This window comes from Saccopteryx bilineata, chromosome 5 (assembly GCF_036850765.1).
Source record: "Saccopteryx bilineata isolate mSacBil1 chromosome 5, mSacBil1_pri_phased_curated, whole genome shotgun sequence".
Classification (NCBI taxonomy): Eukaryota; Metazoa; Chordata; class Mammalia; order Chiroptera; family Emballonuridae; genus Saccopteryx; species Saccopteryx bilineata.
In genome coordinates this window covers 230,507,697-230,524,957 of record NC_089494.1, presented here as the reverse complement: position 1 = coordinate 230,524,957, position 17,261 = coordinate 230,507,697, and the positions used below count along the sequence as shown (strand labels likewise).

General features: G+C 42.6%; 1 protein-coding gene across 4 annotated transcripts in view; it reads right to left on the bottom strand.

Annotated features, from left to right (window-relative positions):
• The window catches only part of TEC (tec protein tyrosine kinase), a 130,890-nt gene that overhangs the window by 22,621 nt on the left and 91,008 nt on the right, over nt 1–17,261 (bottom strand). For all 4 annotated transcript variants that reach the window (XM_066279005.1, XM_066279004.1, XM_066279006.1 and 1 more), the window contains 5 exons: nt 15,382–15,422; nt 13,944–14,119; nt 11,012–11,077; nt 3,835–3,889; nt 904–983 (listed from right to left, as the gene is read on the bottom strand). In XM_066279005.1, coding sequence (XP_066135102.1) covers nt 904–983; nt 3,835–3,889; nt 11,012–11,077; nt 13,944–14,119; nt 15,382–15,422 — 418 coding nt within the window. The remainder of the gene's footprint in view (nt 1–903; nt 984–3,834; nt 3,890–11,011; nt 11,078–13,943; nt 14,120–15,381; nt 15,423–17,261) is intronic.

The window sequence follows — 17,261 nt, the reverse complement described above, 5'->3', positions numbered from 1 at the left end:
CCAGCTACTGCTTTTTGTCCCCACTGTTGGTGTAAATATTTAGAGGACTGACACCTCTAAAAGTGAATAAGCTAGACTTGTAAAAAAAAATGTACAAAAACTACTTTAGATATCTTTCTAGAACACAGAGCTTCTGGAGTCATCCTTTGCTAAAAATCTTTTAAAGAACTCCCCCCCCCCTGCTCTTAAGATAAAGCTCAGATCCCTTGACATTGACATAATCTAACATCCACCTCTATTTCTCAGGCTTCTCTCTCTTCCTTTCACCCCACCCTTCGCACTCTATAATCCAGCTGCAACACTCGACTGTCAGTTCCTGGGACTCACTCTAGCCTCCCTCACTTCTGGGCAGTTTCCCAGGCCTAAAACATTCTTTCTCTTCCCACCAATTTCTGCCGGTCTCACCTGTCATGTCTCAGCTTGAACGCCACTAGGCAACACTAATGGTTAACTCAGATGTGTCTGCACTATGTACCCCTTTTCTCTCATCTTCCCCCCAACACAGACACATCGCTCCCCTCGCCTAGCACTTACTTTTATACTATCATAACTGTCTATTTCCTTTTCTGATGCCCCTCACTAAGCTATTGGAGGGCAGGGTCTGTCTACTTAGCTCACTGCGGCATCTGCAGCACTTAACGCAGAGTACAGTAATTATTTGTTTAACGTCGCTAACATTTCTACAGCCATTCTCAACAAATATGTATATATAAAATGATGAGAAAATTACTAAAATATAAATATAAAAAAGTAAAGACTTTAAAAATCAAGTTTAGGTTTTCTGTTTTAATGCTGAAATGCAGCACATTTTTTTTAAATTAGGAATCCTTACAAACTATATAAGAGCTTCATACACAAAACTCTAAATTCAAGATAGAGAGAAGGAGGGGGAGAATAACTTACCCTCCAAACTTTGTGTAAAGGGAAACAGTGTACATGCCATGTTGACTGGAATCCCTTACCATAAAACCACCTTCTTTATCCTAAAATCCAAGTTAAGAAAATGATTTCTATTCAGTAACAAGTATCAGTGCCATGGAGAAGACTCAAGAACCCAATCTTACGACTTTGGGACTATAATCCTTTACCTAGGAAAATCTGCTTTGGAGAAGCACAATTTACCAGCGGGTACATCATATGGCTTTCCATTTGACATTACTGGGTCAGGAGATTGAAGAGAGCACACTCACCATCCCCCCTCCCCCATCACCAGTCTACACACACACACACACAGTCTGAGACATTTCAACAAGATAATTTCTTGGGGCCCTTTTAGAACTAACAGATAAGATATTGCAACTCCTGTAAGTCCTGGACATGGGGGGGAAATAGATACTGGAAAAAAAATGTATTTTTGATTGATTGGGTTTCATTTCATACATTTTTAATATTTGCTGTAAGCTTTGATCCTGACTCAATACTTTCTTCTATCCAAACAGCATTTTTCCTGTAAATATCTCAGTGCTCTTTATAAGAATGTTTTTAAAAATCCTTAATTCCCCTGGAAGTCAATGTTAAATATCATTCTTTAGAAAAGGAGGGCTGGAGGCACCTGTAACTTAAGCAGAGGAAACCAAAAGGCAGGACCAACAATAAGTAACGAAAGGACAAATCCTCATCAGGTTCCAAGCCAAAGAGCAAGAAATAAAAGCCTGGAAGTTCAAATAACACCGCAGTCCATCTCCAGCAATTAAACTGCTTTAAGATGAAAGTATGCTTCATGGTTGAAAATTAAATCAATTTTATTCTGATTCATAGGAAAGATAATGGAATTAAATAAAACCCCACAAACAAATCTGGTAACAACAATTAGGAACAATGATATAATATACTGCTCACAAAACTTAGGGGATGTTTTATTGCTTCATATTCATTTTGAAGTATCCCCTCATTTCTGTGAGTAGTATAGTTAATCAGTAAAAAGTATAATAGCTACCATATATTTATTGAGAACTTATTCTGTTTTAATATGTTCTAATCTGGGGATTTATTTAATTCGCAAACCAGTCCTACGAGATAAGTACTACTGTAATCCTTGCTCTGCTTCACAGGTCAGGAAATGGGGTGCAGAACTCTTGGATAACTTGCCCCAGGTCACACAGCTAGCAAGTAGCAGAGCCAGGATTTGGAGCCCAGGTCTTCTAGCCACCCACTTCCCCAGAGCTGCTGTCCAGTATGGGGTCACCAGGGAGGCACGTAAGAATCCTGTGGGGGAGACTTGGGTTGCATGTCATTTGAATCAAGCAAAGTCACCTGCTATTGCTCTCTTGATATAAACTACAGAAACAATTGTTCACACAAACCGTGACTGCTGGTGATAAGCAGAAGACAAAATGAGAAAGCATGAGGTTAAAAGACTGGGAACCATTCATAAATAAATGACTGGATCATAAATGCAGAGAACTGTAGAGATCATCTAATCCAACTCCTCATCTTACAAATGAAAACAGACTAGGAAAGTCACAGCTAGACACCGGTTCGGTCCGCTTTACTAAGCCCACCCAGGTTCCTCAATGCTACATTTTATCCTTTCGTTTGATTCTTGTTAAAATGTAAGAATTTCAGAATGTTTCTTTCTAAAGGCAACCTACTACTGTATTAAAACTTTATTTCTAAAAGCTACATGTACTTGTAACAAAGTGAAATGCTTGGTCTCTCTGACTCCATCTGGTCCAAGCCTGCGTTGTTCCTATGGCCTTTAGGCTAACTAGCTGCTGCTTGTTCTTGCATATGGACATGCTAATCATTAGAAGAATTTTGCTAGCATCTGAGTTTTGCAAAAACACTCTCTCCCATTTCCCCGTCCCTTGACATAAAAGAAGCCTGAACTCTACTTTCTTAAGATGTATTTGAAGATTGGTCTCCCATCCTCTTAGTTGGTGCCTTTTGATCAATAAATCTTTCTTACCCCAAATTCTGAGGTTTTGAGTTTCAGTCTTTCAAAGAATCAGGCACAAAGACTTTGGATCAGTAATATACCATTAATGTTGATTATTTTAAAACAAATAACTTCAAGCAAAAAGGAAAAATACATTATCGTACTAAAGCAAATGATAAATCAGGAAGAGTAAAGAAAATTTTACCTATGTATAACTATTACATATGTTATGGGTTTAATGGATTGTTAAAAGCTTGCTGGAGTCCTAACCCCTAGTCCTCCAGAATGTGACCTTAGCCCTAATTGGGCAGCTAAGGAGGTTAGAGCATCGTCCTGATACAGCAAGGTTACGGATTCAATCCTTGGCCAGGGCACATACAACAATCACAACTGATGAATGCAAGGATAAGAGGAATAACAAACCTCTCTCTTTCTCTCTACCTACCCCTCTCTGCCACTTCCTCTCTCTTTAAAATCAACAGATAAATTTAAAAAAAAAGAGAATATGACCTTATTTGACTTACAGAAGGAATCAAGTTAAAATGAGGTCATTTAGGGTAGGCCCTACTCCAATATGACTGGAGTCCTTATGAAAGGGAAATATTGACACAGAGACAGACACATGGGGTGAGAAGAGACACCTGAAACAGACCTTCCCTCACAGCCCTCAGCAGGAGCCAACCCTGCTGCCACCCTGATTTCAGACTTCTCACCTCTAGAACCGTGAAACAGTAAGTTTCCACTGTTGCAAGCCATTCCGTTTGTGGCCCTTAGTTATAGCCGCCCCAGAAAATAAACACAGCAGCATGAATTTTTAATGCCTAAGAAGACAAAACCCTGTACCTCTGTCATAGTACTTCTTTAAGGCTTTAAGAACAGAGCTATGTGAAATCACTAGGTTCACTACAATGAACTGGTGCTGAAACCAAACCCCCGCAACAAGTGCAGACACTTACTTCACTTCTGAGGAGTTGCTCTGCTTTGCTTCTGTTCATGTTTCTGCAATACCATCTGGACAGAAAAAGATACGTTTAAGACCTCCGGTTTCTTAAATTATTTCTCTTCTTATTTTCGCATTAACAAGGGAATATTTCTCATTAAGAACAAATACAATAAATAAGAACAAGACCTTGCTCCTAAATCTCAGTAATATAGACAACCACTAGTAATACAGTGTGTCCGTCAAGTCATGGTGCACTTTTGACCGGTCACAGGAAAGCAACAAAAGACGATAGAAATGTGAAATCTGCACCAAATAAAGAAAAACCCTCCCAGTTTCTGTAGGATGATGTGGCAGCATGTGCGCATGCGCAGATGATGACGTAACACCGTGTATACAGCGGAGCAGCCCACGGCCATGCCAGTCAAAATGTAGACGGTACAGAGGAAAGTTCAGTGTGTTCTGCGGCTCACTAAATTCAAATCCGTGACCAAAGTGCAACGTGAATATCGGCGCGTTTATAACGAAGCGCCACCACATAGGAATAACATTACTCGGTGGGATAAGCAGTTGAAGGAAACCAGCAGTTTGGTGGAGAAACCCCGTTCTGGTAGGCCATCAGTCAGGACGAGTCTGTAGAAGCTATAAGGCAGTGGTCCCCAATCCCCGGGGCCATGGACTGGTACCGGTCCTTGGGCCATTTGATACCAGTCCGCAGAGAAAGAATAAATAACTTACATTATTTCCGTTTTATTTATATTTAAGTCTGAACAATGTTTTATTTTTAAAAAATGACTAGATTCCCTCTGTTACATTTGTCTAAGACTCACTCTTGACGCTTGTCTCGGTCATGTGATACATTTATCCGTCCCACCCTAAAGGCCGGTCCGTGAAAATATTTTCTGACATTAAACCGGTCCAGGCCCTGGCCGGTTGGCTCAGCGGTAGAGCGTCGGCCTGGCGTGCGGAGGACCCAGGTTCAATTCCCGGCCAGGGCACACAGGAGAAGCACCCATTTGCTTCTCCACCCCTCCCCCTCTCCTTCCTCTCTGTCTCTCTCTTCCCCTCCCGCAGCCAACGCTCCATTGGAGCAAAGATGGCCCGGGCACTGGGAATGGCTCCTTGGCCTCTGCCTCAGGCGCTAGAGTGGCTCTGGTCGCAGCAGAGCGACGCCCCGGAGGGGCACAGCATTGCCCCCTGGTGGGCAGAGCGTCGCCCCTGGTGGGCGTGCCGGGTGGATCCCGGTCGGGCGCATGCGGGAGTCTGTCTGACTGTCTCTCCCTGTTTCTAGCTTCAGAAAAATTAAAAAATAAAATAAATAAATAAATAAAAAGGCAAATAAACCGGTCCGTGGCCCAAAAAAGGTTGGGGATCACTGCTATACGGGATAGCTACCTAAGGAGCCCTAAAAAATCTGTGTGTGAGCCCATATCGAACTGCACTGAATAGGTATGAAACTGGGAGAGTTTCCCTTTTATTTGGTGCAGATTTCACATTTCTATCATCTTCTGTTGCTTTCCTGTGATTGGTCAAAAGTACACCATGACTTTACAGACACACTGTATTTAATGTATACAGGGGTCCTCAGGTTACAGCATGGTTCTGTTCCTACGACAGTGATGTAACCTGAATTTTGGTGTAAGTCAAAACACACTCTAGCCTAAGACACTTACCTATCCTAACACACTTGTAAAATCACAATCTAGATAGAACATAAAAACACAACTAAGCCACAGAAAAAGAATACTGTGTATTCTTCCGCCACGTGCTAGTTCACCCATGTAGTCTGTAAATAAGGCACTAATGGCGTAAGACTCATGTCTCAATTTTTTAAAGTTTTTATGGGAGTGAGCATCGTAAACTCGAAATGTCATATGTCAAAACTATCATAACCCAAGGACCCCCTGTATATACTTCCAGACATTTTCTACCCATATTTCCAATTTTTTACTATTATAATAATAGCAAGAATACATTTTACTCCACAGATTAAAATGTGGAGGAAATGACACTTTACATTATTGTCTTTAACGTAGTTAAATCTTATCCCAAGCTCCCATCTCACCAACAGGCAGTGGACTTTATCTCAGGTCATTGTGGAGGCTTCTCCATTGAACTTCAGAAAGTGCCAAAAGGAACAGAACAAAACAGGAGAGCAGGCCTCGTGGGACTTCCAGACTCACTGGTCCAGCACCACCCCAAGCCCTGAGGTCACCAGGGGCTCTGCTGTAGGAGTCCCACCATGGTCAAGCAGTGAAACCTGCACCACTCTGTGCGACAATCCCCCATCACCTACTTATCCGTGTCCCTTATGAACCCTTGGGAAATCTTTTCTAAGGAAAGATGGCGACGTCCACCACCCACCTCATCCTCAGGGGGGCTCCCTCTCCCTGCTTCCCCAACCCAGTTTCTCCTTGAGATTACAGCTGACCTTTGAACAGCAGGGGTTAGGAATGCTGACACACACCCCCACCCTCCCACCCTGGAAGTTGAAAATCTGAGTATAACTTTTGACTGCCCAAAATACTTCACTGCTAATAGCCTGCTGTAGCTCAGAAGCCTTGTGGATAACATAAATGGTCAATTAATACATATTTTGTACATTAGGTACTGTAAGTCCTACAATAAAGTAAGCTAGAGAAAAGGAAATGTTATTCAGAGAAAGAAACATACGGAAGAGAAAATCCATTTACAGTATTGACTGGAAAAACATATGTGTATAAGTGGGCCTGTGCAGTCCAAACCGTGTCGTTCAAGCACTAGCTGTGTAAGCAAGTAGGCCCAAGAACGTGGACTGAGATTGTTTTCTTTGGCCTTCAGTTTTACACTTTTTTTTGGTTTTGGTTTATTTTATTTTATTTATTTATTTATTTATTTTCATTTTTCTGAAGCTGGAAACGGGGAGAGACAGTCAGACAGACTCCCGCATGCGCCCGACCGGGATCCACCCGGCACGCCCACCAGGGGCGACGCTCTGTCCACCAGGGGGCGATGCTCTGCCCATCCTGGGCGTCGCCATGTTGCGACCAGAGCCACTCTAGCGCCTGAGGCAGAGGCCACAGAGCCATCCCCAGCGCCTGGGCCATCTTTGCTCCAATGGAGCCTTGGCTGCGGGAGGGGAAGAGAGAGAGAGGAAAGCGCGGCGGAGGGGTGGAGAAGCAAATGGGCACTTCTACTGTGTGCCCTGGCCAGGAATCGAACCCGGGTCCTCCGCACGCTAGGCTGACGCTCTACCGCTGAGCCAACCGGCCAGGGCCGGTTTTGGTTTATTTTAGATGCCCTTTCATGGGCAGGGAACCCTCCACCAAGGTCATATTTCCTGAGGCTCCTAATGTTATGAAATCAACGTGGCCCTTCTGGACATCTGAATTTTCCACCACTGGTAGAGCCTTTTATAAAAAAGAGCCAACACCTGTTTTTTGGCCCAGCAAATGCCCGAGACAAGAAAGCGCAAGGGCTTTCCCTGCTGGAGGAAGGGAAAAATACAAAGCACAAAGTACAACACAAGATCTTTCTTTGGCCTGGAGTCTTTATGCAGTTGTGGAAGCCAAAGACAAATTATCACCTTCAGTAGGAGCCGATGGCTGTTATTCCACTCGGAGCCTGAGGAATAACCAGGCCTCAGCACTGTGGGCGAACATTCAGATCTCACTGCTGTGGACCCAGCTGTATGAACTGGGCCCAAGTTCAACAGAATTGTTCTGATCAATCAATTTTTGAATACAAATAAGAAACATAATAAATGGGGACAGAATGAATTCTGTCCCTAAACCTTTTCCATGGGTACAAGAAACATTCATCAGAATGCCAGAAACAGTCACAAAAAAATCAACTAAGGAAAGGTAACCAGAGCTCTCATTATGCATTATAAGTCAGCAAAAAGATTTGGGGGAGGGGGGAATCTCTTCATTAATAACAGAAGATCCAACCCCACTTTTTCACAGCAAGAATAAATAATTCAGGGTTCATCTCACATTTCAGATGTAAGAAATCAGCACGCCTAAAGTGTGGCTCTCAAGGGGAAATCAGACATAAGATCCCCAGAGAAAAAAAGGGGTCCTTTCCTCACTTATCATATTCAAGGCCCTCGGAAGGAAGAAAGGCAATAAGGGAAGAGAAGGAACCCTCTGCACGAAGGGCAGGTTCTCTGCCACACTGTTCTGAGGGTTTACTATTACGGCATTGGTGGATTCCCCAGAAAGGCCGTTTTCCCTCCCGAGGATATAAACTCAGATCTTTAAGGGTATGATGAAGGAAGGAGAGCAGGAAGGAGTGATGAACCAATAAACAGATGGGTCAACTAGTGGCGAGTATTTCCTAACAATTCTTTGCAGCTTCTTGCTCTTCTGTGGTAAGTATCAGCAGGTAGTAGTGGCTCCACGGAACTGGTCCTGGAAGGAAGAGCAGCTGCACACCCGGTATCACATGAGGGAGCCATCATGGGACTGCCTCTGTTACAGGGCGGTTGGCTCCCCTTGAGAGAAGAAACTATCAGCTAGAAAGAATGCCCAGGATTTGTAAGTAACTTGTCATTCCATCCTTAGATACCAAAAGCCTAATGTGAATGAGGTTTTGCACTTCAAACACTCCGGAAGAATAGGACTTCACGGTGGTGTCTGATTTGGGGAGACTCAGACCTTTCTGGAGAGGGAGAATCCAGACCAAGCTTCTTGGGCAGGGTAGGTTGAGTAAATTATAAAAAAGAAACATGTATAAATGAAGAAAAAACAGAAAACAACCACCCACCCACCAGCTAGCTACCAAAATGCGCCGACTCTCTAATTTGCCCTCGCCCCCTCTGCCACCGAACTAAGGGCCTTATCCTAGACTTCTTCCTGTTTAAGGGCCCTATTATTTCCGTCACCTTCTCCCTTTAACATCTATTCATCAAGAACATCTTACTGCACCCACCGTCTTCCCTGCAGCAGTCCCTCTGATCATTTCCTCCCCAAACTGTTACTGGGGTGTGGGGGTCCCCTAGGTCCTGAGAGTCCCCGGGAGCCTCCGGGCTGGAGTTGCCCGGGCTTCTCTTCAGCCCAAACAGAAGTGCTCCCGATTCAACAGCTGGGAAAAGATTTTTTAACCTGGTCCTAGGGGACATTTAAGATGTGTTACAGGGCAGGCAAGAGCAGAATACACACAGCAGAGAGTGGAAGGACAGCAGGAGAAGAAGGGGCACTCTGTCACAGGAAGGACAAGTTTCCCCTTTCTCATCTAGCTGGCATGTCACAGTGCCACGTGGAATCCCTGACCGCTGGGCAGGTGGCTGAGGGACCTGACACAAGCTCACTGAGTCACTCAGAGGAGGAGGAGAATCCCTCCGAAGAATGAACATTTCCAAACGAAGATATATCCAAAAAAGTCAGGGCAAGAAATCATAAACTTCATAAAAATCCTTATTTGTAATCCCATGAGTCATGAGGGAGTCTTACATTTAAATGAGGATTATTTGGTTGCCAAGCACGCCCATCCCTAAAGTATCACTTTGCTCTCAGATCCCTTTAAAATCAGGTTCAAGGTTTAACCTTTTAGCATCTTCCTTAATTCTAAGGATTTGGCTGTATTTTCCAAAAATATTATTTGAGAACAGAAATACTATTTTATTTACATATTTTTATACCCTCACCTACTTATAAGCAACGTTGAGGCTGCCTATCACTAAGTACTGTGACTCTTGAACCTATTAATCCTTTTCTAGATTTTTAAGGTATATGCATGCTATAGCAGTGACAAGGACAGAGGATAAAGCTTTTCATTGTCAGTGGTTGTGGTGGTGGTGACGTTTTTAAAGAAGTAAATGGAAACATCAGTACACCTCCACCTCCGCAGAATGACCACAAAGGAGCATTTGGTATATATGGGCCCCTCACTAAAACCTGGCCATGCACGGTTAGTGGGCATATGAATAACGTGCCCACCATTTCCTCTGGAAGGCAATTTGGTGACATGCATTTGGAGTCTAAGCAAGTTAGCCCAGTACACAGATCTTTAGAGAGCTAGTTAAAGACAATAAGCAGGAAGAGGGTTATCTCAGCTATTTTAACATACAAAGATGCCCACACAACATAATGCCACGCAAATAAGAGAATGATTATATAAATTATAGCACATCCATGTGCCACATGCCTGGCTGTCCCCCCTAAGGTCTCGCACAGTACCTGATAGTAAATACTTGATGAATTTATGACAGAATGAATTCAATGCAGTTATAAAAGTGTTTCCAAAGAAAATTTAATGGCATGAGGAAACAGACCCAGAATGTTCTATTAAGTGGAATAAACAGAACATAAAGAAGTATATACGGTATGATTCTATTTTTTTAAAAGATCAAAGGAAAATATACTAACATTAACAGAGGCCAATTCTATTTTATTTATAAGTAATGGTTTTACTAACTTCTTAATATTTTCAAACAATTTTAAAAAAATTTTAAAACAAAACATATTATTATACTCAGAAAAAAAATAATCAAACATGTATTTTAAAAGGCCACTCTGGGAAACTATATTCTGATTTCTTGAATGAAAGAACAATGATCTGCATTTCAAAGTCATCTAAGCTTTGATTTGTTTAAAATAAATTCAATTGTATTGCTTATATAACTCCATTTACACATGGAACCTTCACATAAAATGTATTATGGAAACCAATTCTCTCAACATCTTTTACAGCTTAGACAACTGAATTAAGGATATGTCAGTACCACCTTCTAAAGACAATAAATGATGTGCATTAATCTCCAAAATTCCTTACATAATTAAAAAGATAAAAACATTTTTTGAGCCCTGGCCTATTGGCTCAGTGGTAGAGCGTCGGCCTGGAGTGTGGAAGTACCGGGTTCAATTTCCAGCCAGGGCACACAGGAGAAGCACCTATATCTGCTTCTCCACCTTTTCCCTTCTCCTTTCTCTCTCTCACTTCTGGTCCCGCAGCCAAGGCTCCACTGGAGCAAAGTTGCCCTGGGTGCTGAGGATGGCTTCATGGCTTCCGCCTCAGGTGCTAGAATGGCTCCGGTTCCAGTGGAGCAATGCCCCAGATGGGCAGAGCATTGCCCCCAGATGGGCATGCCAGGTGGATCTCGGTCAGGCGCATGTGGGAGTCTGTCTGCCACCCCCCTGCTTCTAACTTCAGAAAAATCCAAAAAGAAACCACATTTTCCAGTTCTCCACATTCAAAAATAAACATTTACTTACTCATATTGATCTAAGTTGTTTGATTTCTTTCCTGTTACATAATTACTTGGAATATATCCTTCACTCCTAGAAATAAGAAAAATAATTTAGGTAAGCTGAGACATTACTAAAAACAACACTATTGCCTTCTTGAAATAACTAAAGCATAATATTGCCTAAAGTTTATAAGAAAGAAAAGCTGGCCCCCCAAAATTCAATATATCTATGGCATTTGATGCTTTACAAAGTACTTCGTCATCTAATCCTCACAAAAAGTTCTGAAGTAGGCAGGCCTTATTGTACCTACTTTCTGGTAGGGAAACCAAGGCTTAAAAAGATTAAATTACTGGGTCACAGCCCAGGAGATCCAAATTGGAAAGGCCTGTGTGAGGCCAAGAAGTCTTTGATTTTACCCAAGATGACTCTTATGCACGTGACAGGTTAAGAAGCACTCATAAGAGGTGGAATCTTGGAGAAGCCAAGATTTTCCATGCAAGATAAACAAAATGCATGTATAAAATTTAAAAAGTGAATAAAAACCTTGGAATTTTAAGTCTAAATTTGAACTATTAGTAAGTACTCATAATACACACACACACACACACACACACACACAGTGCATCGGTGTAACTGTTACATTGAGAAAGGCCCAGAAGTAAGGACAATCCAGTAGCAATTAGAATCCTAGCACCCCAACTGTTGCCTCCAAATACCATTTCTTACTAACAGGAGCTAGCATTCCTTGGGAAAATGGCAAATTGCAAGATTGGCCAGGAAAATTCCAAGATGAACCTGAGCCATTTTATTTTACCCAGAAAGTAAGGACGCTAAGAAACACTAAAGGGGCCTCCAACCCAAAACAATCACCACTGCCTTAAAATAGGACAAATCAAGCAAAAATAATAATGACTGCAATGGACTGACACCAAATACACAGGCAGCCATAATAACAATAAAATATGTATTGGCCACCATTGTTATCACCAGCAGAAGCTCAGTCATTAACTCATTATTTTGAAAAGTGGTAAAAGAATCAAAGATGTATCTTGCCTTTTCTGCATGAAATAAATGAACTGGTGGATGAGGCAGTTCTTCCTTTGAGAATTAATAAATGCAGATGGAATGCGGAATTTTAAAAATTAGCATTTTGCAATTCCTTATGAAATAATGGCTTTAAGCAATAATCATTAGTGGAAGCCAGAATCATTAAGTACACTACTGATGAAAGCCTTATGATGGACAGATAAGGTTAGCACCTGACCACTGAGGAAGCTTCACATCAACAGAAGTGGGGCAACCAGCCTGACTTTTGGTGGTGCAGTGAATAAAGCATCGACCTGGAACCCTGATGTCACCAGTTTGAAACCCTGGGCTTGCCTGGTCAAGACACATCAAGAAGCAACTACTATGAATTGATTATTCTTGTTTCTCCCTCCTTTCTCTTTCTCTCTCTCTCTCTCTCCTCTCTCTTAAAGTTAATATACAAAAAAATAAAAAAATAAAACAAATTGAGACAACCAGATTCCAACTCCTAATGTGACCAAGCCCCTAAATTATAGTTTATAGAAAACACAGGGCCCTGGCCGGTTGGCTCAGCGGTAGAGCGTCAGCCTAGCGTGCGGAGGACCCGGGTTCGATTCCCGGCCAGGGCACACAGGAGAAGCGCCCATTTGCTTCTCCACCCCTCCGCCGCGCTTTCCTCTCTGTCTCTCTCTTCCCCTCCCGCAGCCAAGGCTCCATTGGAGCAAAGATGGCCCGGGCGCTGGGGATGGCTCTGTGGCCTCTGCCCCAGGCGCTAGAGTGGCTCTGGTCGCAACATGGCGACGCCCAGGATGGGCAGATTATCACCCCCTGGTGGGCAGAGCGTCGCCCCTGGTGGGTGTGCCGGGTGGATCCCGGTCGGGCGCATGCGGGAGTCTGTCTGACTGTCTCTTCCTGTTTCCAGCTTCAGAAAAATGAAAAAAAAAAAAAAAAAGAAAACACAGGCCCTAAGGACAGATTAAATGACACCTTGTGGCAGCAACTGGCTTAAGCTAGATGGTGGCTTACTTCATGGGATAAAAGACCTGGTTTCAGAAATAAATCAAAAATGTAAAAAAGGATGGTGGCTTTGTAGAATAAAAGAGAACACACTTCAGCCAAAACGCAATGTTTGGATCTTGTTTTAATCTTGATTAAACTGTAAAAATACATATTAGAGGTAATCAAGGGAAACTGAAATTCCATAATTGGTACAATCTTCAGACCTGGACCAGAGATTGCCCCTGCTCTGAGCTTGTACTTGCAAGAAGACACTAAAGCCCACGTTCTCCCAGCCCTCTTCCAACCATCATCTAAGGAACTAGAACCCAGAATTCTTTGCCCATTGCCAAGGGCCACATGGGCCTTTCCACTAGGTTCATCCTCTGATAGCAAACTATGCTGGTCGTGTGCACTCCCTTCCAGCCCAGACCTCAAGGGCGGCCAAGTTGGGGGATGGCTTTTGCAAACAGATGTGATCAGACTTCAAATATTGGGCTGGGAGATCGACCAAGTGCACGTGAGACGAAACCTAGGGAGGAGGGAAACAGACCAAGGAGGCAACCCGGGGAGCCGGCCCTCAGTGCACAGTCACATTCCAGCAGAAAACCTCACTTTCTTTGTCATTTTGAAGTTATGTTTGGCAAGTTGGAGGACAAATATAAAATACAATTTTCCTCAAGATCAAAATTACCCAACTAAACATATAATGGGTAAGAAAGAGACCAGTGCAATGTATTCTAACTTCTGGAAAGAGGTGGTTGATGCAATCACATTTATTGCATCACTATTAAGAATACACTGTGTCACTGCACATAATAATGTTTACTTTCATTTATGGCCAGCGGAACCAGCAGTGTTCCATGAGAGTTACAGAGTACCTCTTATCACTCGGCACTTACCCCACCACGTGTCACAGAGAGGGAATACTTACCCATATTTATCTCTTGCTCTCCACCAATGAACGTCATTCTTTTCTAATATGATATACTCTTGGCCTCTCTCTAATCTGAGATCATGTGCTTCTGTTGCTTGGAAATCATACATAGCTACAACTATTTCTTCACTATTATCTTCTTCTTCAGGTGGAATTGGTGGGGGAGGCCTTCGCTAAGGAAAGGAGATAACACGTGAGAGTTTAGTCTTCTGTGTGAAGTAAAATGCTAAATGAGTCACACATCACCACAGAATAAAGCCGAAACCTCATGTCTAGCTAACATAATCATGAGTTTGATGCTACTGGACTTCTCATGTGTTTCAGAATATAGGCCATGAGTAAAAACTGTCTTTAAACATCAGAGGCTTCTGCTCAGGGTCAGGGGCTGCTTTCCAGGGAGAGGGGAGGGTAACATGTGAGTACAAACCAGAAGGACTAACAGTGGGCCCACCATTCAAACAGCCCGCAATGAGGAAAGCACTCTGTGGTGTGGAGACTTTGATCAAGTCTCCTCCCACTCAAAGGAACTTGCATTTCTCTGTGCTTACTGTGTGCAAGGCACACACTAGCACCTAACACACTCTTCATCATTTATTCTTAATACTGATCCCAGCAGTAGAGTACATAATTCTCCATTTACAACTGAGGAAACAAGGGTTTAAGTAACCCTCTGAAAGTCACCCAAATCAGATTCACATTGAATCAGATCCTGTCCTGGTCCAAAGTACACGGCTTTTCCAATATGCCCCACTCTTCAAAGGCATTTCATGAAGTCAGTGAAGTAACTCTTTTGTCCTAATAGGTTGTTTTAAGACTGAAATTTTTCATCTGACCAGTGGTGGCACAGTGGATAGAGGGTCAACCTGGGACACTGAGGTCCCAGGTTAAAAACCCCAAGGTCATTGGTTTGAGCATAGGATCATCAAAATAACCCCATGGTCTTTGGCTTGAGCCCAAAGGTCACTGGCTTGAAGCCCAAGATTGCTGGCTTGAGCCCAAGGTCGCTGGCTTGAGCAAGGGGTCACTGGCTCAGCTCGAGCCCCCCAGTCAAGGCACATATGAGAAGCAATCAATGAACAACTAAAGTGACACAGCTATGAGTTGATGCTTCTCATCTCTCTCCCTTTCTTTCTGTTGGTCTGTCTGTCTGTCTCTCTCTCACACACTAAAAAACAAACAAACAAAAAACACTGAAATATTCCTTTGAAATTCCACACCTCTTATACAATTATTGCATCCAAAATACAAGCAAATGACAGATGATACCAGGGGCCCCAATGATAATATCTGATACATTTAATATTATTTGACAAAAAAAAAATCAAATAAGCTACAGCATATCTGTTTCTGACACGACGGGGGGTAGAAAAGGAGCCACGTGAAGGAATATAAAAATACTAACTGAAAGTGCTTACAAAAGTGAAAAGCCACCTACCTTCTTTGTGTCTGGTGCTGGAGGTAGTGCTTTTCTTATACCTGAAAATGATAATAACAAAAGTAAGTTAAAATGTTATCTACCAATGATTGATACTTTCATGAAAAAGTGAAAATGAACACATAAGCAAGAAGTCCACTCTGATGGCCGCACTCTGTGGCATGCTGCTTGAAGCACTATTTGGAACAGAATTTTAAAATGTTATTGAAGTTGGTTTGAATTTCTGTCTTTCTGAACAGATTGCAAATGCCACAGGGATGGGGCCATGTCTTAGTCTTCATAAACAATTGGGACTACATCAAACTAAAAAGCATCTGGTCGGCAAAGAAAACTGTCAACAAATGAAAAGGCAGCCTATGGAAGGGGAGAAAATATTTGCAAACCACATATTGGATAAGGGTTTAATATCCATAATGAACAAGGAACTCATACAACTCACTTGCAACAACATTAATAGTAATAATAACAATAATAAATGAGCAAAAGAGCTAAAGACATTTTTCCAAAAAATATATAAAAATGGCCAACAGGTATATAAAACAATGGACAATATCATTAATCATTATGAAAATGCAAATCAAAACTACAATGAAATATCACTTCACATGTATTAGAATGGCTTTTATCAAAAACACAAGAGACAGATACATAAAGAAAGTCTCAGGAGGAGACAAGATGGCGCTGGAGTAGGCGGACGTACCAACATCTACCTCCCAGAACCAAAGTGGATTACAAACTACTTTTAAAAACTATCATCTGGAAAAACCAACTTTGGACTAAACTAAGAGGACTCTTCAACCAAGGAACACTGAAGAAGCCACACTGAGACTGGTAGGAAAAGCGGAAATGCGGAGAGGGCTGCCCAGCTCCCTGGAGCAAACGAGCAGGGAGAAACTCGCGTGGCGGGAAGTGAGTATAGCAGAGGGGGAAGGGTCCTGAGCCCCAGGAATAAAGCCCCAGCCTGCAGCCCCAGAGCCCAGAAGAGGCATAAGGACAGTATTTAGCTGGAAACAAGTCAGGATACTGTTTGTGAGAAAGAGTCTGATTTCTCAGACCCAGGATCCTTCTTAAAGGGACCGCGCAGAACATCTCTCTCACAACCACTCACCTGGGGCTCCTGGAGACAGGGAGAGAGGAGAGGACCAGAGTAACAGGAAGAGAGTGTAATCTAGGAGGCACAAGGAGAAACATTTTGGGAGATAGCCTCCCTAACCCCTGGGATGAGTCACTCCCCAAAGCTGAAGTGAATATTTCCCCGGGAAACAGCAATACCAGCAAAGGGAAGCAGGAGAGCAGCCAAACAAGCTCCCCCACGGCATTCAGAGCAGAGTCGCATAGAAGGAGGGAGCTTTTGGGTCTACAGTAGTGAGTCTTAGGGTCCGAGCTGCAACACCCCCACCCACACGGCTGAGGCATATACTATGCTCATGGTTAGGAAGAATAAACATCATTAAAATGTCTATATTACCCAAAGCAATTTATAAATTCAATGCAATACCGATTAAAATACCAATGACTTACTTCAAAGATATAGAACACATATTCTAAAAATTTATATGGAACCAAAAGAGAACACGAATAGCCTCAGCAATCTTGAAAAGGAAAAATAAAGCGGGAGGTATCACACTTCCGGATATCAAGTTATATTTTAAGGCCACTGTACTCCAAACAGCATGGTACTGGCATAAGAACAGGCACATAGATCATTGGAACAGAACAGAGAACCCAGAAATAAACCCACAGCTCTATGAACAACTGATATTTGACAAAGGAGGCAAGGAAATACAATGGAGTAAAGACAGCCTCTTCAACAAATGGTGTTGGGAAAATTGGACAGCTACCTGCAAAAAAATGAAACTAGACCACCAACTTACACCACT